At 66.6% G+C, this 22,913-nt stretch overlaps 5 protein-coding genes across 6 annotated transcripts; 4 read left to right on the plus strand and 1 right to left on the minus strand.

The window, feature by feature from the left end:
- The first annotated feature begins 513 nt into the window (after positions 1-513).
- Positions 514-2,916, plus strand: VPS72 (vacuolar protein sorting 72 homolog). The gene is made up of 6 exons (XM_049806127.1): positions 514-698; positions 1,148-1,300; positions 1,449-1,560; positions 1,674-1,853; positions 1,969-2,110; positions 2,379-2,916. The coding sequence occupies exons 1-6, from the start codon at positions 582-584 to the stop codon at positions 2,770-2,772; spliced, it is 1,098 nt and encodes a 365-aa protein (XP_049662084.1). The 5' UTR covers positions 514-581; the 3' UTR covers positions 2,773-2,916.
- A 546-nt stretch (positions 2,917-3,462) lies between these two features.
- TMOD4 (tropomodulin 4) lies at positions 3,463-7,732 on the plus strand. Its single transcript, XM_049806128.1, has 10 exons — positions 3,463-3,558; positions 4,274-4,417; positions 4,504-4,660; positions 5,143-5,265; positions 5,880-5,969; positions 6,189-6,319; positions 6,827-6,934; positions 7,149-7,292; positions 7,381-7,525; positions 7,615-7,732. Exons 2-10 carry the CDS (start codon positions 4,295-4,297, stop codon positions 7,635-7,637), a joined length of 1,044 nt encoding a protein of 347 aa, XP_049662085.1. The 5' UTR covers positions 3,463-3,558; positions 4,274-4,294; the 3' UTR covers positions 7,638-7,732.
- A 164-nt stretch (positions 7,733-7,896) lies between these two features.
- On the minus strand, positions 7,897-10,798 carry SCNM1 (sodium channel modifier 1). The gene is made up of 8 exons (XM_049806129.1): positions 10,689-10,798; positions 10,064-10,134; positions 9,890-9,978; positions 9,717-9,814; positions 9,546-9,640; positions 9,275-9,414; positions 9,006-9,156; positions 7,897-8,921 (listed from the first exon to the last, which is right to left on the minus strand). The coding sequence occupies exons 1-8, from the start codon at positions 10,737-10,739 to the stop codon at positions 8,822-8,824; spliced, it is 795 nt and encodes a 264-aa protein (XP_049662086.1). The 5' UTR covers positions 10,740-10,798; the 3' UTR covers positions 7,897-8,821.
- Positions 10,799-11,176: 378 nt separating this feature from the next.
- Positions 11,177-12,705, plus strand: LYSMD1 (LysM domain containing 1). Its single transcript, XM_049806130.1, has 3 exons — positions 11,177-11,414; positions 11,754-12,052; positions 12,169-12,705. Exons 1-3 carry the CDS (start codon positions 11,256-11,258, stop codon positions 12,311-12,313), a joined length of 603 nt encoding a protein of 200 aa, XP_049662087.1. The 5' UTR covers positions 11,177-11,255; the 3' UTR covers positions 12,314-12,705.
- A 1,645-nt stretch (positions 12,706-14,350) lies between these two features.
- On the plus strand, positions 14,351-22,812 carry SEMA6C (semaphorin 6C). Of its 2 annotated transcripts, XM_049806095.1 has the most exons (17): positions 14,351-14,756; positions 14,847-14,961; positions 15,858-15,915; positions 16,012-16,068; positions 16,505-16,606; positions 16,865-16,955; positions 17,040-17,162; positions 17,637-17,725; positions 18,129-18,346; positions 18,768-18,899; positions 18,986-19,141; positions 19,621-19,857; positions 20,252-20,389; positions 20,648-20,725; positions 20,842-20,897; positions 21,105-21,146; positions 21,576-22,812. In XM_049806095.1, the coding sequence occupies exons 1-17, from the start codon at positions 14,642-14,644 to the stop codon at positions 22,364-22,366; spliced, it is 2,598 nt and encodes an 865-aa protein (XP_049662052.1). In that variant the 5' UTR covers positions 14,351-14,641; the 3' UTR covers positions 22,367-22,812. The 2 variants fall into 2 exon arrangements, with proteins under 2 accessions (XP_049662052.1, XP_049662053.1); XM_049806096.1 differs by lacking the exon at positions 16,505-16,606.
- Positions 22,813-22,913: the final 101 nt, after the last annotated feature.

Below are 22,913 nucleotides of genomic sequence, written 5' to 3' on the forward strand. Positions count from 1 at the left end.
CCCGTCCCGCCGGACCGCACCATCCGGCCGCGGGGGGGGAGGAGCGGACACGCCGCGCCGGCACGCAGAGCGCACGCGCAGTCCAGGTAGCTGTTCCCCCCCACACACACACTTGGACTCGCCCCCGCGGACGCGACCACCCGGGGCGAGGGTGACAAACACTCAGGGCGCATGCGCAGAGGGCGGTGAGGGCCGCGGCCGCGCAGGCCGCCGTGGGTCACGTGACGGGTGAAGCGCGACCAAAACAAAGCCGGGGGGGGGGGCACGTGGCGCACGGGATGTCACGGCACCACCTGCCGTGACGTCGCGCGGTGACGTCATTTTCCACATTCCATCCCCAGAGACGCGACGTGGCCATATCGGGGGGGCAGGGCCCAGGGGCGGTTGCCCCCCCCCCCCCCCCCCCGGTACCCCATGGAGGAGCCCCCGCCGCCCACAGGAACCTGCAGTTACTCCTCCGGCCCGCAGGGGGCGCGCCCGCCGCCATCGGCCGCTCGGCGCTCGCTTTAGCCTGCCTGGCGGTGCAGCGTCAGGCCGGGTAGGACGCGCAGCGGAGCGCCGATCGCCATCGGCCGCTCGCGATGAGCCTGGCGGAGGGTCGCGCCCCGCGGCGCACGGCCGGTAATCGGCTCTCGGGGCTGCTGGAGGCCGAGGAGGAGGATGAGTTCTACCAGACCACGTACGGCGGCTTCACCGAGGTGCGGAGACGCCGGGGAGGTGGGGAGGGGGAGTGGTGCCTGGGGAGTCTCGGGTGCCCTAGGGCGAACGGGACCGAAGGTGTCCCGGTGCTGTGAGGGGCTCGGGGGCGGGTGTCTGGGGATGCCGGGGGGGGGGGGGGGGGCAGATGTCTGGGGGTCCCGAGGGGGGTGGGGCTGTGGATGGGGAACCCCGAGGAGGCGGGGGTCCCCGTGGAGGATCACCGGGGGCCCCAGGGGGTTGTCCCCTGGGCAGGGGGCTGCAGGGCAGCAGGAGGGGCCACGGGACGAGCAGTAGGGACAAGGGGTGTCCAGCCATTAGAGAAGCCGCCCCCCCAATCCAGTAGCAATGAGGCCCCCGTGGCTTCGGGGTGGGAGGGCACCGGGGCTTGAGGCTGCGGCATGGGGAGCCCGGGGGGGTGGGGTGTGACTCAGCCCCTCTGTCCCCACAGGAGTCAGGCGATGACGAGTACAGGGGTGACCAGTCGGACAGCGACGACGAGGTGGACTCAGACTTTGACATCGATGAGGGTGAAGAACCCGCCAGCGACCAGGACGAAAGCGAGCCTAAGCGCCGTCGCCGCATTGTCACCAAGGCTTACCGGGTACAGGCGGGGGGCTCCTGGTCCCCTTCCCAGCACTGCGGGCAGGGGACGGGCTCCTCATTAGGAAAAACTGAGGTTTAAATGAGACCGAAGCCATGGCCTGGGGGATTTTTTTCTCCCTACTCATGTCCTCTGCCCCATCCCTTAGGAGCCCCTCAAGAGCCTTCGTCCCAAAAAGACGGACGTCCCCAGCGGCAGCTCCCAGAAGCCACGAGAGGTGAAATCTGTCCCTTTGGAGCTCCAGGATGACGTGGGAGACAGTGAGTGCAGGCAGGGCAGGACGGGACAGGCTGGAAATATGCCCCCTCCAGGAGAGCTCCTGGTGAGCCGGGCCAGCCAGTGCCTGCCGGTGAGCCCCATCATCCTGCCGCAGGCCGGAAGCACATGCGACAGTCGACGACGGAGCACACGCGCCAAACCTTCTTGCGCATCCAGGAGCGGCAGGTCCAGTCCAAGCGTAAGAAGGGTGGCCCCAACTATGACCGGCCTCTGACGCAGGAGGAGCTGCTGGAGGAGGCCAAGATCACAGAGGAGATCAATCTCCGCTCCCTGGGTGAGCCAAGCGCCATGCCAAGGGGTGCAGGGACCCCCAAAATGGCACAGGGAATGGGGGTGAGGGTGTCAGCGAGGTGCTGAGCCTCCCCCTTGGTTTGTTGCCACTTTCACAGAGAACTACGAGCGCCTGGAAGCCGACAAGAAGAAGCAGGTCCAGAAGAAGCGGAAGTGCGTGGGGCCCGTTATCCGGTACTGGTCCGTCACCATGCCCCTCATCCCGGAGCCGGGCAAGGAGGAGAATGTAGATGTGGAAGGGTAGGTTGGGGTCACCTGAACATGGCCCCAATGGATTTTTTGTGCCCCAGCCACACCCTGGCTCCTGCTGCTGATCCCTCCCTGGGCTCTGTTCCATCGTGGTGAGGGAAAAGTGGGTTTTGAGCAGCGCCTTAGAGCCCTGCAAGCCCCATGGTCCAGTCCTGGGGGCTGGCTTGAGCAGATTTGGCAGCTCTGCCCACTGTGGGAGCTCTCCCAGGGTTTCTCCCTACCCCGGGGGTCTCCTGGGTGCTGACTGTGGCTCTTGCAGGTTGGACCAAGACCCGCAGCAGGCCGAAGCAACTTCAGCCCCAGCTCCAGCTTCTGCCGGGAAGTGCTCCCGCACTTTCATCTCCTTCAGCGATGACGAAACCTTCGAGCGCTTCTTCCCCAAAGCGAAACCACCACGGCTGCCAGTGCGGGAGATCTGCCCCGTCACCCACAAACCAGCTGTTTACCGTGACCCCATCACTGACATCCCCTACTCCAACATCCGTGCTTTCAAAATCATCCGGGAGGCCTACAAGAAATACATCACAGCACACGGGCTGCCCAGCGCCGCTGCCTCCGCTGCCCTGGGGGCCACCGCTCCCCCTGGCCCTGACCCCAACGTCCGTCCCACCCGCCAGAAGATCATCATCAAGCAGAGCGTCCCCACAACCTGAGCACCAGGTGTCCATGGGGGCTCGTGGCCGCTCTGGGTCAAGGCCTCTCCTTGCTCTGACTCTCGTGGGCAACGGTTCATTGCTCTATTTATCTCATTCCTACTTTTTTTTATATAAAAATGAAATAAATCTGAGTAGCCTGCATACAGCAAGGGTGCAGACTCTTATTTCCATTCATCGTGCAGTGCCTGCAACACCAGGAGACCCTACAGTAAACACAGGGTGCGTACCACCCCTTGTTTTCCGAAACCCTACAATAAACAAGCAGTTCATGCCTGGTGCTGCTGCTCACAGTCCCATACTGCCACAGGAGCCCTGATGACGGCAGCCTCACGCACCCACCCCCAAATGCAATTTTGGGGGCTGGGAGGCACTTGAGAGCAGAGTCACCTGGACAGTCTCGGGGTGAAGGGGCATAAAATGTCCCTGGGAAGGGGTTCGGTGGTCTCCAAGGGGCTGCAGGGCCCCAGGCACAAGGTTCAGCCTCTCCTCCTAGCCTCCCCACTCCCCCCTGGCCAGGGCACCCCAAGAGGTAACGGGGAACCACGGGCTCATGAGGGGCACCCCCCCCATTGCCCAGGGGTGCCCCTGCCATGCCAGGGCGTTGGGGTGGAGCCGGCACAGGGCTGGCAGGGCTCGATAACGCCTGGGGATATGTGATCTCGCCCCTCCCCGCCGCCGGCTCGCAGAATAAAACGCTGATCTCATGCCCTGCGCGGCTGGAGCCCTTGGCTCAGCACCGGGGCTCACACCCAGGCAGGCTCCACCACCCCAGTCAGCAGCCAGGTAGGGCCTCGGAGTGGGGGTCCCAAGGGTGGGGTTCCCCAGGGTGGTGGGGGGCACATCACCCCCATGGACACTGACTCCGGGGACCCTGGGTGCTGTTGGGGATCCTCTTTCCAAGGGATCCCCCACCCTGCAGCCCCCTGGCTTTCACATGTGGGTGTCTGGTCCCTCTCAGGGGGAGCAGGGGTGGGGGTGTTGGGGGGGGGGTCCTCCCCCAGCCCCGGGGACACAGGTGTTGGGGGGCAAATCCCAACCTGGTTCCACGGGGGGGACCCAACCCCGGTCTCAGGGGACTCATGTCCCCAGCATTTACCCCTGCTTCCCCTCCCAGGGAAGTGGGGTTCTGTGCTGGGGGGCAAAGGGACACTGGGGGGGGGTCCAGGGGGGCTGGGGCTGCTGGACTGGGACCTTCCCCCCAAGAAGTGGGGGAGTCTAGGGGGGATGCTGGGTCCTGGCCCTGGGGAGCACCTCGGAGCTAGGATTTAGTTTCCCCAAGAGCTCCCCAACCACACCACCTTGGACCCCCACCCTGTGGTGCCCCACGGCCCCCCCAGCCCAGTGGGAACTCAATACCACCCATAGCATGAAGGTACCCTGCAGGTTGTGGCATGGAGGGGATCGTCGTGGTGTGTGGGGGTCCCCTTGCAGTGCAGGGCATCCCCCCACCCTAGGGAGCCTCTCGCCAGCTGCTCAGCCCCCCTGTCCTCCGCTCCAGGCTGCCTCCTGGTCCCTCACCATGACGTCCTACCGGCAAGAGCTGGAGAAGTACCGGGACATTGACGAGGACAAGATCCTGCAGGAGCTGTCAGCTGAGGAGCTGGCACAGCTGGACTTGGAGCTGCTGGAGATGGACCCCGAGGTGGGTCCCGGTGGGGGGGGATGACGAGTGGGATGGGTGACACCCGGCCATCGGGGTCCCCCATGGATGACACGGTGGGTCCCCAGAACGTGCTGCTGCCGGCGGGGCTGCGGCAGCGGGACCAGACACAGAAGAGCCCGACGGGGCCGCTGGACCGGGAGGCCCTGCTGCAGCACCTGGAGAAGCAGGCGCTGGAGGCCGGCGAGCGCGACGACCTGGTGCCCTTCACCGGCGAGAAGAAAGGTGTGGGGACCCGGGGCGGGGGGGACACACACACACACACACAACACACAGCGGGGACGAGGGGGGACAGGGCCGCGCAGCGCCGGGTATATTTAGCTCAGCAGAACGGTCCTCGCCAGCAGCTCGGGTGTCCCGGGCGAGCTGGGTCCCTGCCAGCCCCGGGCACAGCCACCCCCTGGCAATGTCACCCCCCATATGGCCACCCCTGCAATGTCACCCCCAGTACAGCCACCCCTGGCAATGCCACCCCCCCATATGGCCACCCCCTGTAACATCACCCCCCCAGTACAGTCACACAACCCCCCCCAGACTGTCACCCCCAGCAGTGTCACCCCCAGGCACAGTCACCCCTAGGGAGGTCACCCTCCAGCAGCAGCCGCATCCCCATGCGCCCCTTCCCGCCCTGTCCCCAGACCACCATGTCCGGTGTCACCCGGCTGGTGCGAGGCTGGGCAGGGTGTGACCCGTGTCCCCGTGCCCAGGGAAGCCTTTCGTGCCCAAGAACCCAACACGGGAGATCCCGCGGGAGGAGCAGATCACACTGGAGCCCGAGCTGGAGGAGGCGCTGGCCAACGCCACTGAAGCCGAGATGTGCGACATCGCCGGTGGGTCTTGCACAGGGCAGCCGCGTTGCACCACAACCTTGCATGAGGCTGCTGCATCGCACCGTGGCCTCGCATGGGGCCTCGCACAAGGCTGCTGTGTCACACTGGAGCCTCGGGCAGGGCCACTGCATCGCACGACAACCTTGCACAAGGCTGCCCCACAACATCGCACGGGGACAGTGTGTCCCACAGCGGCTTCACATGGGGGCAGCACGTGGCACCGCAGCGTTGCACTGGGAGGGAGCATATTGCACAGGGAGGGAGCACGTTGCATAAGGATAAGCATTGTATGAGGGGAAACGTTGCCCAGGGCCAGTGTGTTGCACGCAGCCAACGTGTTGCACGCCTGCTGCGGCCCCGTGTTACACCCATGCTCCCTGCTGCCAGGCGTGTGCTGCCCCCCCACCCCTGGGTCCCCGCCAGGGTCCAGCTAAAAGCAGCACCATGCCCCCATGCTCGGCTTTCACCGCTGGCCCCCAGCCCACCCGCTCCCCACGGTTTCCCCGGCCCACCTCGAGCAGGGCTGGGGGGGCTGTGGCCACCCTCGGGGGGACACAAAGGGACCGGGGGGGGTCCTGGGGCACCTGCTGACCCCCAGCTCCCCGGTCCCACAGCCATCCTGGGCATGTACACACTGATGAGCAACAAACAGTACTACGATGCGATCTGCAGCGGGACCATCTCCAACACAGAAGGCATCAACAGTGAGTGACCTGGGGACATGGGAACACGGGACACGGGGATGAGCTCCCCAGGACAGGGGACACAGGGACCATGGGGCTGTTTGGGGGGGATTTGGGGACCAGAACCCCTCCAGGATTCCCTGTGGTAACCCCACACACGTGTGCAAACACGTGTGTCCCCACATGCCTGTGCCCCCATGCGCAGTCACGTGTGTCCCCACACACACGCGTATGCCCCAGGCGTGGTGAAGCCTGACACATACAAGCCGGTGCCAGATGAGCCCCCAAATCCCACCAACGTGGAAGAGACGCTGCAGCAGATCCAGGCCAACGACGCGGCTCTGGAGGACGTCAACCTCAACAACATCAAGGTGAGGGACCTGGTGGCAGTGTCCCCAAGGTGTCCCCAGGGTGCTAATCCCAGTCCTGGGGTGCCAATCCCCATCGGGCTGGTCCCGATCCCAGGGTGTCTCCAGGGCACCCCAAGGTGCTGGGGGGCATCACGGTGGGGCTGGTCCCTGTCCCAGAGTGTCCCCAGGACGTCCCTGGGTGCCGCGCAGCTGTCCTGGGGTGTCCCTGTGGGGCTGGTTGCCTGTCTTGGGGTATCCCTGGGGGGTTTGTCCCCAACCTGGAGTGGCTCCAGGGCACCCCAGGGTGCTGGTCCTCATCTGGCAGCATCCGTGTCCTTTTGGCGACATCCCACGTCCCCTTGGTGCCATTTACATACCTTGGGTCACACCCAGCACCCTCTTGGGGATGCCTCTGTATCTTTGGAGACATCTACACCCCCTTGATGCCACTTACATTCCCTTGGTGACATCCTGCATCCTCAGGGATGTCCCCATCCCCTTGGTGACCCCCACGTCCCCTTGCCATAGGACATTCCCATCGCCACGCTGAAGGCCATCTGCGAGGCCATGAAAACCAACACCCACGTCAAAAAGCTCAGCCTGGTAGCCACCCGCAGCAATGACCCTGTGGCCAATGTGAGTCCCGGCCCCGCCTTCCCCATGTCCCCACACATCCCCAGACAGGGAGGGGACACGGTCCCCTGCCCCTGGCTCCATCCTGGGCACCAGCAAGGCCAGGTGATGGTGGCTTTTCCACCATCACCTGGGGCATCGGTGGCCCAGGACATGCCAGAGAGGGGGTGCCAGCCCCAGGGGACACCCCGAGGTGACACCCTGAGGTGACACGCAGGCCGTAGCTGAGATGCTGATGGAGAACAAGACCCTGCAGAGCCTCAACATCGAATCCAACTTCATCACCAGCACCGGCATGATGAACATCATCAAGGCCATGTACCACAACACCACCCTGAGCGAGCTCAAGGTAGACAACCAGGTAAGGACAGGCACCCATGGGTGGCCCAGGGAGGGGACATGGGTGTCCCCAACTTCCTGGCACACCCGGTTTCACCCCGGCCCTGCAGTGCCAACGGCTGGGCGACACGGTGGAGATGGAGATGGCCACCATGCTGGAGCAGTGCCCCTCCGTCGTGCGCTTCGGCTACCACTTCACGCAGCAAGGCCCCCGCGCCCGCGCTGCCATCGCCATCACCAACAACAACGAGCTCCGTGAGTGCCCTCCACATCCCCTCCGGGGACAGGAATCGTGGAGGGGGGGGTCCCAGCCCTGAGCCCCCCATCCTCTCCTCTGCCCCCAGGTCGCAAGCAGAAGAAAACCTAACGACTCCCCCCACAGCACGAACAAGCTCCGGCTCCTGCTCCCCAGGGCTGCTGTAAATAAAGAGGACGGAGAGATGTGGCTTCAGGATCCGTTTGGATGTGTCCCGGGGCAGGATTTGTGCATGGGGGCCAGAATCAGAACTGTAGGGATGGGCTGAGGGAGGGTAACACTGCTGGGGAGGCAGCAGGGGTTCCCCCACCCTTGCAGGGCTTGAGGCCCCTGTTAGCCTCCAGCCGTTAATCCATGGGGGCCAAGCTGGACGGCTGGATCCCCTCAGGGAGCAGCAGGGCCACAGGGTCAGGGTATTTATACCTGGGGGATTGGGTTACAACACTAGGACAGGTGGGGGGAGCAGGGCAACCCCTTCCGGTGGGCAGCCAGATGCCCCTGTGGCACGGAGCTGGGCACCCAGGGCCCGTGGGGGCTGGCACCCGTGGCCCGGTAAGGCGGGTGTGGGACACACAGGGCCTATTTATAGGTCCCACCACCTATTTATAGTCACGAGCCAAGTGAGCAGGTAAATCCTGGTGCTCAGGGGTAACATCACACTGGGCAGCACTGCCAGGGAGCCCCCCCAGGGACAGGGTCCAGCCCTGGGGCCCAGAGAGACCCTTGGGTGGGTGGTGGGTGCTGTCCCAGGGGCACGAATGCTGGCTCAGGGTGCAGCCCCATAAACAACAGCCCTATGGGTGCCCCCCAATGTGGGAGCACCTGCAGGCACCCAAAGGCTGGCAGAAAAAGGGGAGGGGAAACTGAGGCAGGGGGAGGGCAGCACAGCCGGGTGCTTTCCAAAGCACTGGGACAGCTGCCGGGGCTGGGGAGGAGGGGAAGAACCCAGCGCTGCCACCCTGAAAGGCCACGACCTGCAGGCAGCTGCCAGCGTGTGAAAAAATGAGCGTGACTTGGGCCAGGGACAGGAGGGGATAAGGCGGGGATGGGCCGAAGCCCACATCGAGGTTGGCAGCACTTGCATGGCTCTGGGCAGGATGGAGACACCCCAAAAAGGCAGCAGGTTGAGCACCCCATGGCAGCAGAACACTAGGACCCCCAATATCACCACTCCGCAGGACCTGCCACAACGGCTCAGACACCTCAGACCTCTCCAACTGCCTCTATTAACGGTGGGGCTTGGGGACAGCCTGAGGGCACTGTCCCCGTGGGGACCAGTGGGGCAGAGGGGGGCCTCAGGCTGGCAGCAGCACAGGTGGCTCGTCTTCGTCAGAGTCGAATTCGGCGTTCTCGTCCTTCACCCACTTGCCGGAGCGGTCCTGGATCCAGCCAGCACTGGGGACAGACAGACAGACAGAGGGACGGAGTGAGAGGCAGCTCGTTACAGGGTTCCCCACGCCAGCAAGGCCCGAGACTCACCTCCGCAGCTGTAGGTATCGCTCCAGGGCCTGGCACCTCTCAGGGCTGAGGGCTTCGGGCTGGCTGAGGGCTTCGGGCTGGCTCAGGGCCAACGATGAAGCTTTTCCTTTGCCTCCTCGCTGCATCTGGGCCGGAGCTGCCTTCGGTGTGTCTGGGAGGGCAGAGAGGGGCTGTCGAGACCCGCAGGAATGGGAGAGGCCCAGCTGAGAGCCTGGGTGCCCTGCGCCGCTGGTGCTGGCACAGCCCTGGAGCTGCCAGCTGGCCCTTACCCGCTCGCCCACCGCGGTGCCCCAGCAGCAGGGCTGCAGGGCTGGCATCCACAGCTTCTCCATCCTTCTGCGATGGCAGCGTTGGGGCGGCACTCAGCCCTGTCTGGGTCATGCCAGCTCGCGAGCTGCTTCCCTCCACCCTGCGATGGCAGGAGGAGTCAGGGCCTTATCCCACATATGCCCAATGGTGGTGAGGCCACAGTGCTGCCGGTCCCTCCTGGAAAGCCCAGAGCTTTCTCTTGTCTTCCAGCAGCAAAACCAAAGGTCTTACCCCGTCCTCCGGCAGCAGCTACTGTAGGGAGCTGCTTTCAGCAGAGCATTCCGGGCGATCCGCCTCGTCCGTGCCAGAAGAGGTGCTGGGGAACCCTGGGGAGAGGGGACAGAGCTCAGGGGGGCATGGCCAGGGGGTCCAGCAGGGTGAGGAAGGGGCATCTGCACCAACCTGCATGCCTGCCTCCTCTGCCTGCACCTCCTCCTCATGCTGCCGCTTCTGGGCCACGTCCTGGAGCGGGCGCTTCCTGCCGTAGAAGCGCTGCAGGCCTGGAAGAAAGCAAAGGGGATGGGGGGGACACACTCGCTGGGCACAGCCCACCCCGCTGCCAGCCTCCCACTTACTGCCCATGTGCTTCTTGCCAGCCCTGTGGACCGTCAGCACATCCAGCGTGTCAAAGATGGGGCGGTGGGCACACACTGTGCAGGCGTACCTATGCCGACAGGGGAGGAAAAAGGTGCCATCAGGACCCCACAAGCAGCTGGAGAGGGGGGTTGCTCTTGGGGGGTCTTGCTCACCTCCCGCTCCTCAGCAGCAGTGCCTCATCCTCAGGTATGTAGTTGGCCAACAGGTCCGCGACGCGTCTTTTCTGGGAGAGACCGAGGGGGCCGGGTGAGCACTCGTCCCCCTGAGCCTGCTGCTGGGGGGGCAATCTGCCCCCAGTTTGCCCCACAGGGAACCAGTCCTTGCCCCCAGCCCTGTCCCCCCTTAGGCCAGGAAACCTGGACACCCTGGTGACCCACCCTCTGTGGGAGCAAGGCGGGGGACAGATGGGGGAATTGGGGTGTCAAGGCTGGGGAGGGGGCGGTTTGGGGGATTGCACAGGTTGAGGCAGGGGAAGGGGGTAATTTCGGTGTGCGGCCTGGGCCAAGGGGGGGTATTTGGGGCGATGGGAGGGGAACCCTGGGTGGGCGTCAAGACACCGCAGGGGTGAGGGGGAATTGGGGGGGCAGAGAAGCATTTGCAGGCAGGGACGACGGCGGGAAGGAACGGTGTTTACGGGCAGGGAGGAGCGGGGAAGGGCTGGGGGGAACCGGGTTGGGGGGGCAGGCCTGGGCAAGGCGGCGAACCCGGAGGGGGCCTGAGGAACTCGAGGAGAGTCTGGGGGATCCTGGGGTGGGTCGTGGAGGGGCCGAGACCCACCTGCAACACCCCCAGCTGATCGGGGTCGTCCCCCTCCCGCTTGAAGGACATGACGGCCCCGGCGCCGGCCCGCGGTTACTATGGGAACCACTCTCCTACCGCCCAGCTTCCGGGTGGCTTTTCCCGGCGGGCTGCGCGCCGGAACGACGACCAATTAGAGAGCGCGAGGGGCGGGGCGGGAGGGCCTGCCGTGCCCCCAGGCTGTGGCGGCCCCGCGGCATGACGGGAGTTGTAGTTCCGCGGTGCCGTCCCTGGCGGGGGGAGGGGCAGAGAGCCCCCCCTGTGGGGAGGTGTGGAGGGGGGGGCGCAGGGGCCGGTGGGGCGGGGAGGATCCCGGGGTAGGTGTGGGGGCATCACTGCTCGAGGGGGCGGCGGGGTTCTTCCCTGCCCCCCTCGACCCGGACTACAAGTCCCAGAGGCCTCCGCTGGGCCTGGCGTCTCCGGTCTCACGGGGGCCCGGGGGCGCCCGGGGGCGGGGGTGGGGCCGGGGCCGAGCCCGCCCCCGTGAGCGGCGGCCGGAGCGCCGGGGCCCTGGGCCGGTCCCCCGCCCGGGCCGGGGCTGTTCGCATGAGCCCCCCTTCCCCCCCCGCGCTGGCGGGGACCGGGGCTGAGCGGGGCCGTCCCGCCATGGCGGCGGGGAGCGGGGGAGCGGGGACCGCCGCCCGGGAGCACCGCCTGGAGCCCGGGGACACGCTACCGGGGCTGGCGCTGCGCTACGGGGTGACGGTGAGCGGCTACGGGGGGACAAGGGTGGGGGGACGGGGGACGGACATCCAGGGGTCCGGAGAGGCCGTGGGGTGGTGTGGGGCGGGATCCCCGGGGCCGGTGGGCGCAGGACGAACCCCGGGTCCCCCCTCAGCCCCGCAGTCCCCATGGGGCCATCCCTGCCCCCGTCCCCTTCCCTCACCCACCCTGTCCCTGTGACTGTCCCCATCCCCTCGCTGTCCCCCTCCCGGCCCTTATCTCTGTTCCCATCCCATCCCTGTCCTTGTCCCTGTCCCCACCCTTACTCTGTCCCCATTCTTGTCCCCATCCCATCCCCGTCCCCATCCCGGTCCCCGGCAGATGGAACAGATCAAGCGCGCCAACCGCCTCTACACCTCGGACACCATCTTTCTCAAGCCCACCCTCCTCATCCCTGTGCCGGCGCAGCCGGGGGGACCCTGCCCCAAAGATAAGGACAAGGACAAGGATGAGGAGGAGGAGGACAAGGATGTGCCCGTCCCCCCGGGGGACATCCCGGTGGCCCCCATCCCATCCCGCCACGACCTCTCAGCCACCGATTTCCTACGGCAGCTCGACGCCGAGATCGGGCGCTCCAAGGCGGTGGCGGCGGCACAACGGCTCCGCGCCGGCAGCACAGGGTGAGCGCGCCTGTCCCGCCTCCCCTTTTGGGGCAAAATGGGGTCTTTTGGAAGGTGGGTTTGGCTGCAGGGTGGCAAGGCCACCCCTCAGTGCCATCCCGCTGCGTCCCCTGCAGCACAGCCAAGGCCGAAGGCACCCAGAGCCCCGATGCCGGGGGCCCACTGGCCCCCCGGGGTCCCCGCCTCGGCCCCCGGCCCCTCACCAGGACCCCACGGGCGGCTGCCCTCCGCGACGCTGAGGACGAGATCTTCATGCTGTGATGCCAAGGACGCCAGGGGACGTGACACCCCGTGGTGAAAGGGACCCCAGGACCGGGGTATACCGGAGGGGACACAGGGATTTCGGGGGGACAGGACGGGACACAATGTCCCCTCTCTGTCTCCTTCAAGGGACCTTTCCTGCTGCAGGGACACCCATCCCCTGAGTGCAGAGCCAGCCCTCTTGCAGGGCTACTGGGAGGTACTGGGACAAGAATTACCAGCCGATGTTTTTCCTCTGGTTGTATTTATTTGTATGTCTTTGCTCTCACGGGGGAGTTCGGAGGGGGGTGGGACCCCCCACCCCCCCATGCCAGTGCCTGGACCCCCATGGGGACAGAGATGGTCACCCCCCACCCTGAGAGCCTGTAAATAAAACAGAGCACTGTCACCTGGCTCTGCCTGTTTGTCACCCCCCGAGGACACCCCTCACACCCCCCTGGGGACACCATCACCTCCCTGGGGACATGGACATCCCAGTGGGGACGTGATTTCCCCCCCCAGGGACACAGTCACAGCCCTTAGAACACAGTCATCCCCTTGGGGGCAGGAACACCCCCCCTGGGGACTGTATCACCCCCGTGGGGATGCTGTCACCCCTCAGCGACACGGTCTGCACCCAGTCAGGCCAGTCAGGCCCCTGGGACTGCAGGCACCCACTCGGGGACACTGGGACGCTGTGCGTGTGTGTCCCCTCCCCGGTCACCCAGGGGATGTGGGTGCCACGCCACTCAGTGCCACCAGGTGTCACCCTGTCCCCGCACCCTTGGGACCCCCCCCAGAGTCTCGGAAATCTCCCCACGGTCCCCCAGCACCCCCAAGGCCACCCAGTCCCCTGGGATGTCCCCTTGGTCCCCTGTGTTCTCCCCCGTGACGCTTGGGGGCCGGAGCCTGAATGGCACCTTGGGGGGGGGGAGCACAGTGCTCCCAGTAGCTCCCAGTAGCTCCCAGTCCCCACTGGGCCAGGTGCACACGTGCATGCAAACGGCCACTCGCTGGTGCAAGGGAGGTGACAGGTCCCCACTGGAGACACACACACACACACACACACACACAGAGGTGACACCCAGCCCCGTTGCACACGCGTGTGCGAGGGTCTCCGCGCGCGTGCCTGGCCGGGCGCGGCACGTGCACCCACCCACCCGCCTGCCCGTCTGTGCGCGCGGACGCTTGCACGTGGGCGCGTGCACGCGCGGGGGGCCCGGGGCCGCGCACACGCGCGTGCAAGCACCCACGCGCGCCCGCTCCCGCGCGGCTGTGCACACGCATGTGCAAGCCGGCCCCCCCCCACCCCCTCTCAGCAGCTAATGAGGATCATCTCATTAACGGGGATTAATGACTATCTATAGGGTGGCCCCGGCGGGGGCGGGGGGGGGGAGGTGTGTCCCGGGTGGGGTCCCACGGCGGGTCCCCGGTCCCGTCCCCCAGCCCCGCTCCGGCCGCTGGCCGGTCCCAGCCCGTTCCGGGGCGGAGCCGTTCTGGGCCGCTCGGGACCGTTCGGGTCCGTTCGGGACCGCTCGGGGAGCGGAGCTGGTATCGAGCGCAGAGGGCTCGGGTCGGGGCGGGTGTGTGTGTGTGTGTGTGTGACGTGAGGGGTGTAGGGGGGTGTTGGGGCGGGGGGGTCGGTGGGGTGTTGGGGCGGAGTGTTTTGAGGGTGTTTTAGGGGTGTTTTGGGGGTGTTGGGTGGTACTTGGGGTGCTGTGAGTGTGTTGTGGGGTGTAGGTGCGGTGCTGTGGTGAGGTGGTGTTGTTGGGGGGGCTGGTGGGGTGTCGGTGGGGTGTTTTGGGGTGCTGGGAGGGTGCAGGTGGGTGCTGCGGAGCCGGGCGTGTGGGGTATGGGTGTGCGGGGGGCGGGGGGAGCGGGTGCGGGTGGGTGCGGGTGTGCGCACAGCCGTGCCCCGCTGCACACGCTTGTGCTGTGCGTGGTGTCCCGGCGCTGCTGGCAGCAGTTCCCGGGGCACTGGGAGCACTAGGAGCACTGGGACGGGGGTACTGGGGGCACTGGGACGGGGGGTACTGGGGACACTGGGACGGGCCCATCGGAGCAGAGGCACTGGGAGGGGGCACTGGGAACACTGGGATGGGGGTATAGGGCCGCTGGGTTGAGAGCACCGGGAGGAGGATACTGGGGCCACTGGGAGGGGGCACTGGGAGCACTGTCCCCGCACTCAGGGTGCACATCCCTGCTGTCCCCGCACCCCCCCATCCCCAGGGCTGCCTTGTGCCCCGCCCCCCCCCCCGTGCCTCAGTTTCTCCCTGCTGAGATCAGCCCCTCACAGCCCGGGGCAGAGGGTCACCCTCAGCCCCGCGTCCCCTCCGGGCACCCACGACGATGCCGGGGGTACTGCTGCCCTTTGTCCTCCTCCTCGTCATCCCGGGGGACCCCGGGGGGGCGGCGCAGTCCTTCCCACGGGACCTGGTGGCACGCAGCACCGTGGGGCTGGCAGGTGAGTGGGGCGGGGAGGTGTCCGGGGCGGGGGTGACCAGGGCTTGGGGGGCCAGCGGGGTGTCACCGTGTCCCCCCCTTGTCCCCCCAGCCACCGCTGCCTACCCCCGCTTTGGTGGCCTTCGAGGGGACAACGTCACAGACCAGCTCGGCCTCGACTTCCAGCGCATGCTGTGCCTCAACAGCACCCTCTTCGTCGCCGCCCGGTGAGCAGGGCCGCGCTCGGGTGTGCTTGTGCGCGCTCGTGCGTGCTTTGCAGTTGTGCACGCTTGTGCATGCTTCCACATGCTTCTCTGCGCTTGTGCGAACTCATGTGCTTGTGCAAGCTTGTCTGTGATTGTGCAAGCTCGTGCATGCTTGTGCATGCTTGTCTGTGCTTGTGCAAGCTCGTGCATGCTTGTGCGTGCTTGTCCATGTTTGTGCACACGTGCACGCTTGTACGTGCTTGTCTGTGCTTGTGCAAGCTCGTGCATGCTTGTGCGTGCTTGTCCATGTTTGTGCACACATGCATGCTTGTACGTGCTTGTCTGTGCTTGTGCAAGCTCGTGCATGCTTGTGCGTGCTTGTCCATCTTTGTGCACACGTGCATGCTTGTACGTGCTTGTCTGTGCTTGTGCAAGCTCATCCTCCCTTTGCATGCTTGTGCATGCTTGTCCGTGCTCGTGTGTGCTTCTGCATGCTTGTACGCACTTGTCTGTGCTTGTGCAAGGTTACACATGCTTGTATGTACTTGTGCGTGCTTCTGCAAGCTCGTGCATGCTTTTTCATGTGTGCATGTGCTTCTGGAGGCCTGTTTGCTTCTGCAAACTTGTGCACGCTTGTGCAAACTTGTGTGTGCTTGTCCATGCTTGTGCACGCTTGGGCACACTTGCATGCGCTTGCACCCACTTCTGCATGCTCAAGCCTGATTATCCGTACCTGTGCACGCTTGTGCCCACCAGCATGTGCTCCTGTGCGCTTGTGCGTGCTTGTGCGCCCACATTCCCTCCCATGGCCCCATATGTGTCCCCGCAGTCCCTTGCGCCTGTGCGTGGCACGTGTCCCTGTGTCCCCTCGCACATCCCCATGCCCCTCGCATGCTCATGCCCTCCTCCCCCTCCAGGGACCACATCTACGCCTTCGACCTGGGGCAGGACAAGGGGATGCTGTACCCTGAGCGGGTAAGGGGGCCAGGGCTGTTGTCCCTGGGGACACGGGGGGGCCAGGGTGGGGGGTCCCTGTGCCCACCCACCCCACCCCCCCATCTCACCCGGCAGCACCTCACCTGGGAGACGCAGGACAGGGAGAACTGCGCCATGCGGGGCCGGCTGCAGGTATGGGGGTAGGGGGCAGAGGGGTACAGGGTGTGGTGTATATGGGGGGGTATGGGGGTACAGGGTGCTGGGGGTTTGGGGGTACAAGTAGATGTGGTGTGGAGACATGAGGGTATGGGGATATGGGGGTACAGGGTATGGGGGTGTGGGGGTACATGGTAGGGGGGTACAGAGGTAGAGGTTTATGGTGGGGGGTGCAGGGTATGGGGGTACATGGTACAGGGGTACAGAGATATGGGTTTATTGGGGTACAGGTGTACGGGGGGCACAAGGTATAGGGTTACAGCGTATGGAGGTGTGGGGGTAGAGGGTGTGGGGGATACAAGGGATAGGGTCAAACAGGGGGCTCAGGGCAGGGGAAGGTGGTGACACCGGGGCCCCCCGTGTCCCTCCCACCCATGTCCACCCCTGTGTCCCCTCCCCTGCCCCCATGTAGGACGAGTGCCACAACTACATCAGGGTGCTGGTGCCCCGCGACGCTGGCACCCTCCTGGCCTGCGGCACCAATGCCTTCAGCCCCCTCTGCCGCACCTACCAGGTGGGGGGAGCCTGGGGGGAGTGTGGGTGTCAGGAGTGGGGGGGTCTCAGCCCTGCCAGGGAGCACAGGGGGTGGTGGGTGTGATAAGTGTGGGGGTCTCAGCCCCCACTGGGGAGTGCAGCAGGGCAGTGCCCAGAGGTGTGATGAGTGTGGGTGTCCTCAGCGTCTCTGTGCTGGGACTGGAGACAGCATGAGGGTGTGATGAGTGGGGGTGGGGGGGGGGGTGTTCTCATTGCCTCGGCCCAACCCCACCCCCAGGTGAGCAGCCTGGCGCAGGAGGGTGAGGAGGTGAGCGGCCAGGCCCGGTGCCCCTTTGATGCCAAGCAGAGCATCGTCGCCCTCTTTGTCGGTGGGTGCTGGACAGGGGCGGGGGACCGACATTGGGGTACCCTGGGAGGGGGACAGGGCTGACACTGGTGTGACCCCCCTGCAGACGGCAGCCTGTACTCAGCCACGGTGGCCGACTTCCAGGCGAGCGACGCAGTGATTTACCGCAGCCTCAGCCCCGGCCGCCCCCCGCTGCGCACCCTCAAGTACAGCTCCCGCTGGCTGCAGGGTACCCCACTGTATAGGGGGGGATGACACGGGTGTTGGGGGGATGATGGGGACAGGTAGAGGGGTACGGGTCCATGAAGGGGTGATGGGGACAGGTAGAGGGGTATGTGTGTGTTGGGGGGCTGGGGGTAGGTAGAGGGGTCAGGGTGTATATGGGCTGGGGTAGAGGAGTATGGGTCCGTGGGGGGGCTGTGGAGTGGGTAGACGGGTACAGTTGTGTGTGGGAATGGCACAGAGGGGTACCAGTGTAGGGGGGTGATGGGCACAGGTAGGGGGGTAGGGGTATATGGGGGGGCTGTGGGGGAGTAGGTGGGTCTGGGGCTGTGGTGCTAGGGGGACACAGGGGCTGGGATCTGGTGGTACAGGGCTATGGGGCCATCACGGGGTGGAAGGGGCAGGGGAGGAGGTGAGCGCAGGGGTGGGGGATGGGGACAGGAGGCGGCAGGGTCTGACAGCTCCCCTCTGGTCCCCCCAGAGCCCCACTTTGTCCAGGCGCTGCCCTATGGTCCCTACGTTTACTTCTTCTTCAGGGAGGTCGCCGTGGAGCTCAGCGCCCTGGGCAAGGTGGGCACGGGGATGTGGTGGCACAGGGGGTGGGGGCACCTGGGTGCCCATCCCCCTGGCATCAAGGCAGGGGAGACCCCAGTGTCCCCCTCCCTGGGGTGTCTGGCTGGGTGCTGGCGCCCCCCAGGGTGCTGCTGCCTGTGGGTGCTTGTGGGTGCCCATGGGTGCCAGCCCAAGGTGCCAATGGCCCTGGCTGCCCAGGTGATGGTGCCGATGCCCATGGGCCCTTGGGTGCTCATGTCTGTGGCTCCCTGGGAGCTGACGCCCATGGGTGCCTGGATGCTGACGCTTGAGAGTCCTCGGGTGCTGATACCTGTGGGTGCCCATGCGCGGACATCCATGGGTGCCCAGGTACCGATGCCTGTGGGTCCTCGGGTGCTGATGCCCACGGGTGCCGGTGCAGGTGGTGGTGGCGCGGGTGGCGCGGGTGTGCCGCAATGACCGAGGGGGGTCTCCGCGGGTGCTGGAGCGGCGCTGGACGTCCTTCCTGAAGGTACGGCTGCAGTGTGCCGTCCCTGGGGATGCCGTCTTCTACTTCGATGTCCTGGAGGCGGTGACACCCCCCCGGGCCCTGCATGGGCGCCCCGCTGTCCTCGCCCTCTTCGGCACCCAGCCCAACAGGCATGGTGGCAGGGACGCGGGGACACGGCTACGGGGGGACACGGGCTCACGGGGGACGTGGGGACATGGGTAGCCAAGGGGACAGGGGGCTGTAGGCACACATGGCAGTGCAGCATGGCATGGGGGGGACATGGGCAGGGATATGGGGACGGGAGAGATGGGGACGTGGGGATGCACTCACGTGGGGACACAGGAGATGGGGATATGGGGATATGGAGGGACAGACATGGGGACATGGGGATGGACTCACAGGGGGACATGGGAACACAGTGGGACAGGACACAGGGGAACAGGGCATGGGGACACAGCGGGGACCAACAGGGACGTGGAGGGGCCCTGGCCAAACCAAAGCCGACCTGGCAGCTGCAGGAGGGGACAGGGGTGCCCCCAGCACCAGTGCCACCCCCCGCCGCTGTTGCAGCATCCCCGGCTCTGCCGTCTGCGCCTTCTATCTGGCGGACGTGGAGCGGGCGTTTGAGGGACCCTTCGCCGAACCCCGCGGTGCCGCTGGCACCTGGACCCCAGTGCCCGAGGACAGGGTGCCCCGACCCAGGTACACCCCCCAGCCTGGACACCTGGGTCCCCCTGGGGTGCGGCATCTGCCAGGACCCCTGGGTCCCCACGCTGGCTGTGCTGCAGGCCGGGCTGCTGCGCTGGGATGGGACTGGCCGCCGGTGTTGTCACCTCCGGGGACTTCCCCGACGAGACGTTGGTCTTCGCCAAGGAGCACCCGCTGCTGCACGGTGCTGTGGCACCCGCTGGCGGGCGGCCCCTCTTCACCCGCACCGGCACCAGGTGTGCCCCGGCGGGGGGACAGGGTGGCCTTGAGGATGGGTGGCCCTGGGGACAGGGGGTAGGTAGCTCGTGCAAGGAGGGTGTGAGTGTGCAGGGGGGGGAGGGTGCAGCCAGTCCTGTGGGTGCTGTGGGGTGGGGAGGGTCCTCGTGCAAGGCCCCTGTGCAAGGGTGCACAAGGCCCTGGTGCAAGGGGCGTGCAAGGCCCTCGTGCAAATACGTGCAAAGTCCTGGCCAAGGCTATATGAGGGCGTGTAAGACCTGGGTGCAAGGGCCCTGCTGTGAGGGTGTGCAACAGTGTGCGAGGCCCCATTGCAAGTGTGTGCAAGGGTCCCATGCGAGGGTGTGCAAAACCCCAGTGCAAGCCAGTGCAAAGCCCTGGTGCACGGGTGTGCAAGACCACAGTGCAAAGGTGTGTGAGTGGCTGCAGAATGGCATGCAAGGCCCTGTGCGCGGCGGGTGCGAGGGTGTGCTGGGCGCAGGCTGACACAGCTGGAGGTGGACACGGGCGCGGGGCCACAGGGGAACCAGACCGTGCTCTTCCTGGGCGCTGAGGACGGGCGGGTGCTGAAGGTCCTGGCGGCCACGCAGCACCCCCAGGCCACCCGGCACCCCAGCAGCACCCTGGCACCCGGTGACAGCCGAGAGCCTGGTGACACCGGGGACACCAGCTCTGAGACGCTGCTGCTGGAGGAGATCAGCCTCTACGACCCCAGGCGGTGAGTGCCAGGCACTGGGTATCCGGGGCTGGGGCTGCTGGGGGAGCACCTGGGCACCGTGGGTGCTGGGGGGCTTGCGGGCACCATGGGTGCTGGGGGGGAGCTCATGGGTGCTGGTAGGCAGCGGGCACCAATGGGTGCACTGGTAGTGTGGGCACCGCATGGATGCTGGGGGGCCATGCGGATGCCATAGGGCATTGATGGGTGCTGGGGGGGGCCATATGGGTGCCATGGGCAGCTGATGGGTGCCATGGGGTCATGCAGGTGCTGCAGGGCCATGCAGGTGCCATGGGCTGCTGGCGGGTGCCATGGAGCTGCAGGGTGCCATGGGGTGCCGTGGGACTGTGGGTGCTGAGGTGGGGTGCAGTCACGATGGGTGCTATGGGGGGTGCAGGTGCCGGGGGCCGCGGGGTGCCAGCCGGGTGCTGGGGCTGGAGCTGCACCCACAGGGCCAGGAGCTCTACGTCGCCTTCACTGGGTGCCTGGTGCGTCTGCCCCTGAGCCGCTGCGCCCGACACGGCGCCTGCCGCAGGTGAGCTGGGGGTGGACGGGGCATGCGAGGGCACGAGGGCATGCAAGGGCACGGGGACCTGTGAGAGCACAGGGGTGTGCAAGAGTGTGCGAGGGCACAGGGGCGTGCAAGGGTATGCGAGAGCCGGGGGTGTGCGAGAGTGTGCAAGGACCGGGGGTGTGCGAGTGTGCAAGGACCAGGGGTGTGCAAGACCGTGCGAGGGCACAGGGATGTGCAGGGGCAGCTCTGGCACCCAGCTGCCTGGGTCCCCCCATGCAGGAGCTGCCTGGCTGCCCGTGACCCCTACTGTGTCTGGCTGCCCCCCAGGGGCTGTGTCCCCTTCTCTGAGGACCTTCCGTAAGTGTGCCCCACAGTGGCCTTCCCTGGGGACTACCCCCCAAGTCTCCTGGGTCCCTTCCTCATGGGGTGGGGACACTGGGGATGGTGGGTGACATTCCACCCGTGTCTCCCAGGAGTGGCTTCGAGCAGGACGTGGAGGGATCCCCCGGGATCGCTGGGACCTGCCAAGGTGACGGGTGGGGGACATGGGTGACACTGGGGGCATTGGGGACATGGGAATATTGGGGGACATAGAGGGTCACCATGGGAACTTCTGGGGACTTGAGGTCACAGGTGGATGCAGGTGACACCGGAGGATGTGGAGGACAGTGGGGGGAGGCACAGGTGGTCCCAGGCAACGTGGGTGGCCTGGCCTGACCCCACTCTGCTCTCACAGATGCACCGGCTGCGGGGGACGGTGACGGGGACTTGGCCCATGGTCAGTGACACCCCGTCTGTCCCTCCTGGACATCCATTGGGAGGGACCCTGGGGACCAGGGAGGGATACAGGAGGAACCCAGGGACTAGGAGGGACCTGGGGTGGGAGAAAGATCCCAGGGGTTGGGGGACCCCAGGGACTAGAAGGGACCCTGGGGATGAGGGGGATCCTAAGGACCAGGAAGGCACCCCCAGGGGCAGGAGAGGGTTCCCAGGGATGGGACAGGGATCCCAGAGACCAGCAGCAGCCCTGGGGATGGGAGAGGGACCCCAGGGGTGGAGGAAGGACCCCAGCACCAGGAGCGACCCCAGGGACAGGAAAAGGACTCGGGGTGGGGGGACCCCAGGGACCAAGAGGGATCCCCGGGGGGGGTCCAGGTTGGGGTCTGGGTCCCCCACACACATGGCGGGCTGATGGGTGCTCCTGCAGGGGTGCGTCAGGCCGAGACGGGGGCTGCAGCGACGGTGCCGGTGCCAGTGCTGGTGGGCTGTGTGCTGGGCGCCTTCACCCTGGGTGCCCTGGCCGCTGGGCTGCTGGCAGCCTGCTACCGTCGCCCTGCTGTCCCTAAGGGACCCCCGGAGTCCCCTGCCACCCCACGGCCCCTGGCCCAGCCACCTGCCCCCCGCCTCTACCCCCTGTTGCCGCCCCAGGGAGGGGCTGGGGGCCTGCGGGACACCCCCGAGCTTCCCACCCCTGAGGCCACCCCGCAACCACCCACCAAGATGCCCCAGGAGCGAGTGGCAGAACACCGACGTGGCCAGGCAACCCATCTCAGCACCCCAGGTTGCCCAGAGCCCCCCGGCCCGGGACCCCCACCCAAGGCCGCCCTGGAGGAGCTGCTGCAGCGGCTGCACGGGACAGGGGGCTCGGGGTGGCCGGTGACTCCCCCAGCTGCCAGCTCCTTTGCCAACCGGGTACAGCCGGGCGCCCCATTCCCCAGCCTCCCCCTGGCTCCCCGTGATGGGGCACCCCGGCGGCTGGATGTGCCCCCTGACAGCCCCCCGCCGCCTAGGCGACCCCTGGCACAAAGACACTCGCTGGGAGGGACGCCCGCAAGACCACCCGGCCTGGCCCGGGGGCTTACCCGCATGCACTCACTAGGGGCGCCGGGGGGGCCACCCTGGGGCCCCCGGCCCGGCACCCTGGAGCGCTCCCTCTCCATGAAGCCCCCAGTGCTGCCCAAGCCCCTGCTGGTGCCGGCGGCCCCAGGGCAGCCCTGAGCCCCCCACCCCCCACCGGGGACACCCCTGCTGCAGCTGGCACAGGGGGCCCAAGCCATCCTCCACCCTGGGTGGCAGGGTCCTCCCTTCCCTGGCTCCATGCCCTGAGCCATGAGGGTCCCCATATCCCCAGGCTGCCCCCATCTCTCTCCCTTGGGTGGTGAGGGGCCCATGTGTCATCCCCCCAACCCCGCCCTGTCTCCCTGCCCAGGGTGACAGGATCCCCCAGCTCCCAGGGCTTTTTCATTTTTTGATCCTTTCTAATTTATTCACCGCTTTGGGGGTCATTGGAGCCGCCGCTGCCCACAGCCCCCCCCCACCCCGGGGACAGCAGGAAGGGTGTCGGACACGGCGGCTCTCCGCACCAGAGCTCGGTTCATCCTACCGTGTAGGACCAGGGCTCAGCCCTGTGCCAGCCGTGGCAATTAAATACATGGTCACTCCTACGCAGCTGCTTGCCTGGCTCTGTCCGGGGCAAGGGTGGGGAGTGGGATGGGGACAGGACACCCCTGAGCCCAGCATGGTGGCCCTGGGCTGTCCTCACAGA

Source organism: Accipiter gentilis, chromosome 7 (genome assembly GCF_929443795.1).
Source record: "Accipiter gentilis chromosome 7, bAccGen1.1, whole genome shotgun sequence".
In the NCBI taxonomy this organism is placed as follows: Eukaryota; Metazoa; Chordata; class Aves; order Accipitriformes; family Accipitridae; genus Astur; species Astur gentilis.

What these genes read in the sequence shown, in the direction of transcription:
- SEMA6C (XM_049806095.1), top strand. Translation starts at nt 14,642, where the DNA reads ATGCCGGGGGTACTGCTGCCCTTTGTCCTCCTCCTCGTCATCCCGGGG. An exon ending in TTCGGCACCCAGCCCAACAG is followed by an intron (nt 18,347 to 18,767) that starts GCATGGTGGCAG and finishes CCGCTGTTGCAG; the next exon opens with CATCCCCGGCTCTGCCGTCT. An exon ending in TTCACCCGCACCGGCACCAG is followed by an intron (nt 19,142 to 19,620) that starts GTGTGCCCCGGC and finishes TGCTGGGCGCAG; the next exon opens with GCTGACACAGCTGGAGGTGG.
- TMOD4 (XM_049806128.1), top strand. Translation starts at nt 4,295, where the DNA reads ATGACGTCCTACCGGCAAGAGCTGGAGAAGTACCGGGACATTGACGAG. An exon ending in CGAGATGTGCGACATCGCCG is followed by an intron (nt 5,266 to 5,879) that starts GTGGGTCTTGCA and finishes CCGGTCCCACAG; the next exon opens with CCATCCTGGGCATGTACACA. An exon ending in GCAATGACCCTGTGGCCAAT is followed by an intron (nt 6,935 to 7,148) that starts GTGAGTCCCGGC and finishes GGTGACACGCAG; the next exon opens with GCCGTAGCTGAGATGCTGAT.
- LYSMD1 (XM_049806130.1), top strand. Translation starts at nt 11,256, where the DNA reads ATGAGCCCCCCTTCCCCCCCCGCGCTGGCGGGGACCGGGGCTGAGCGG. An exon ending in CGCTGCGCTACGGGGTGACG is followed by an intron (nt 11,415 to 11,753) that starts GTGAGCGGCTAC and finishes GGTCCCCGGCAG; the next exon opens with ATGGAACAGATCAAGCGCGC. An exon ending in CTCCGCGCCGGCAGCACAGG is followed by an intron (nt 12,053 to 12,168) that starts GTGAGCGCGCCT and finishes CGTCCCCTGCAG; the next exon opens with CACAGCCAAGGCCGAAGGCA.
- SCNM1 (XM_049806129.1), bottom strand. Translation starts at nt 10,739, where the DNA reads ATGTCCTTCAAGCGGGAGGGGGACGACCCCGATCAGCTGGGGGTGTTG. An exon ending in ATCAGCTGGGGGTGTTGCAG is followed by an intron (nt 10,135 to 10,688) that starts GTGGGTCTCGGC and finishes GGTCTCTCCCAG; the next exon opens with AAAAGACGCGTCGCGGACCT. An exon ending in CAGAGGAGGCAGGCATGCAG is followed by an intron (nt 9,641 to 9,716) that starts GTTGGTGCAGAT and finishes CCCTCTCCCCAG; the next exon opens with GGTTCCCCAGCACCTCTTCT.
- VPS72 (XM_049806127.1), top strand. Translation starts at nt 582, where the DNA reads ATGAGCCTGGCGGAGGGTCGCGCCCCGCGGCGCACGGCCGGTAATCGG. An exon ending in CGTACGGCGGCTTCACCGAG is followed by an intron (nt 699 to 1,147) that starts GTGCGGAGACGC and finishes CTGTCCCCACAG; the next exon opens with GAGTCAGGCGATGACGAGTA. An exon ending in GAGAATGTAGATGTGGAAGG is followed by an intron (nt 2,111 to 2,378) that starts GTAGGTTGGGGT and finishes TGGCTCTTGCAG; the next exon opens with GTTGGACCAAGACCCGCAGC.